At 42.2% G+C, this 2,809-nt stretch overlaps 1 protein-coding gene across 1 annotated transcript; it reads right to left on the bottom strand.

The window, feature by feature from the left end:
* Positions 1-1,168: 1,168 nt before the first annotated feature.
* On the bottom strand, positions 1,169-2,119 carry LOC309408992 (olfactory receptor 8H2-like; the record flags this gene model as incomplete). The annotated part of the gene is given in 2 exon segments (XM_082005032.1): positions 1,169-1,741; positions 1,745-2,119. Coding segments are annotated over 2 exon segments (948 nt in total).
* Between the last annotated feature and the right edge of the window lie 690 nt (positions 2,120-2,809).

Genomic DNA, 2,809 nt, shown 5'->3' with positions numbered 1-2,809 from the left:
TAGCAGAAAAGGTGGCCACCCATGGCACCTAGAGTGCTCAGGTTCCTCCTAATCCCCAGACAATTGGTGAAGGGACACCAATGGGTTTACAATGAGGAGCTCCCAATCTCTGTCCACGAGGGAGCCAAAACACCTGCCACAGATTGCATTACAAACTTTTAGCTGTCAGATTATAGGTAAGGTTTGACCCATGTTGTACTACCATAGTAATAAAGATGTATGTCACTTTACTTTAGATGTGTAAGTGATGCCTGAAAGTCTAATTCATACCATCAATCTTCAGATGAGATGAATGTTCTCTTCTTGGCAAAGCCCTTTACTTTCCATGAGCTTCAAAGGTAGCCCTAGCTACTGTCATGAAAACAGACACTGACCTCTAATTTTCAGATTCCAAGATCTCTATAGAGTCACTATAGTGGTACGGATGCATTTATCATCTCTGTCTCAAGGGAAGCATTGCCAGCATCCACATGGCTAAAGGTGGCTCCTAAAGAAGTGGTACCTGACCTCTGTAGTGCAGCCTGGCTCCCAACCCACACTGCAGTAAGCTCCCTCCACCATGGGCAGGCAGAGCACAAGCATCCCGTGACACAGGATAAACATGGGGACATTCATGACATCTTCACAAGGTAGGTGCAAATAACCTGTGCCCTAGGAGAGACCTACGTGCTTTCAGAGCAGTAAGCACAGTCCAGGGAAACATCCCCATGGCACCTAAAGGACACTGTATCTCTACATTTGGGCAGCTGAGTCCTGCCACACCACATGGCACTTGGCCAGTGTCCTCTTCTGCGCCACATATAGCCATACCCATGTCAACACGTGGGGCCAACCTGTGCCCCATGTGTCTGTAGCCATAAGACACATTTTTTCTTCTTGTGACTTTTGATTTCTAAGTGACTGAAATAATATGAAAACATGACAAAGGTGTTTTGAGTTTAATCAAGATTATTTTGGGGTGTGCTTACATTTTGGTTTTACAGGGGTTTTTTTAAGAAGTCCAAAAAACCCATATTTTTTTTCCCAAAAAACCACCCAGCTCCACTTACGACCAGGCAAATTGCTGCGTCCGTGTCTATATACTTCCTGTGGGAATCACCTACAATGGTTTATATTTTTATAGTCTGACCCAAAAAAAAAAACCCCACAAAACATAGCTCTTGGTATGTCATTTATATAAACCCATAAATGCCTGGACTTCTTTCCCCAGGGCTCCTCTCACTTCTTTGTTTCTTAAGGTGTAGATAAGTGGATTCACCATGGGTGTTACCACAGTGTAGAAAACAGAGAACAACTTGTGAAAAGCTGTGAGGTTGTAACTTTTTGGTAACATATAGACAAGGATGAGAGTTGTATAGAAAATAGTGACCACAATGAGGTGAGAAAAGCATGTGGAAAATGCCTTTTGCCTCCCTGTTGCTGAAGGGATTCTCAGGACGGTGATGATGATTAAAATATAGGATGCTACAGTAAAAAGAAAGGGCAGCGTAGTACATGTAGCAGACATCAAAGATGTTACAGCTTCTATCAGAAATGTGTCACTGCAGGAGCATTGTATCACAGGGGTGAAATCACAGAAGAAATGGTCAATCTCACTGCGATCACAGTACACCATTTGTGACATCAGCAGTATGATCACAAAGCTGATCATAAAACCACTTACCCAGACCCCAGCAGCTAGTTCTATGCAAAGCTTATGATTCATCAGGGTGACGTAATGCAAAGGTTTGCACACTGCTAATTATCGATCATAAGACGTAATTGCCAGGAGATAACACTCTACCTCAACTAGAAAAGCAAATATGAAAAACTGTGTCATGCAGCTGCTGTAGGAAATGCGTCTGTTGCCTGTCAGGAAGCTGGCCAGCAGCTTGGGCAGGATGGTGGAGCTGTAGCATGTCTCCAAGCAGGACAAGTTACTGAGGAAGAAGTACATTGGGGTGTGGAGATGCTGATTAGCCACCACCAACATGAAGAGGAGAATGTTCCCCATCATTGTCACCATGTAGATCACCAGGAAGAGCAGGAAGAGAGGAACCTGAAGGTCGGGTAAATTGCCAAATCCCAGGAGGATGAATTCTGTAATGTAAGTTTGGTTTTGCTTTTCTGTAGCTGACATCACGCTGAATCTTGGGGAAAGCAAATACTAAAACATAATACAAAAATTAAAAAAACATTTTCCGTGTGTGGCTGTAAGGATACACTCTTCAGATTAAATCTTGGATCCAATCTCTATGGCCTGATAGCTTATTTATAATTCCAACTCTTAAGGCATTTCAGCAATATTTTATATGAAAAAAAAATGGTCTTAAGTCAGTTTCAATCACTGTTGGTATGCCTCAGGGACAAGACAGTTTTCTTATTTTCTAAGAAGTATGGGTGATTACATGCCATTTTTTGGCTCCATGTCCTGGCTTGTTTCCCTGCCTTGTAGAGGCATACTCTAATTCTTAATATTTGTGCTCAGGATATATATTTATACACTTATGCTCCTTTGCAGATCACCCAGTTACACCAGCATGGGGAAAGGTGTTCAAAACTACCTACGCCTAAACTATGGCATTAGCTTGCAGTCATAGCAGATCAGTTTCTGCAACCAGACAATCTTCATACAAAATTTCTTATATTCTGCATCTTGGGTGACCCAGCTGATTTACAAGGTAGGGAAATTTTAGGCATGGGGAGGACTGTCTATGCAGTTTGTTCAGTTTGTTCAATGCCTTGTCATTTAAAAAATGTTGGGACATTTGGATAAAGCTGTGGCTGGCTAATAATAAAATCATGCCAGTAATTGATGAGCCTTACAGTT

The sequence above is a fragment of the Phaethon aethereus genome, assembly GCF_964289735.1.
Source record: "Phaethon aethereus genome assembly, chromosome: 12".
NCBI lineage: Eukaryota > Metazoa > Chordata > Aves > Phaethontiformes > Phaethontidae > Phaethon > Phaethon aethereus.
The sequence above is the reverse complement of the archived record's forward strand: the minus strand, read 5'-3'. Positions and strand labels throughout refer to the sequence as shown.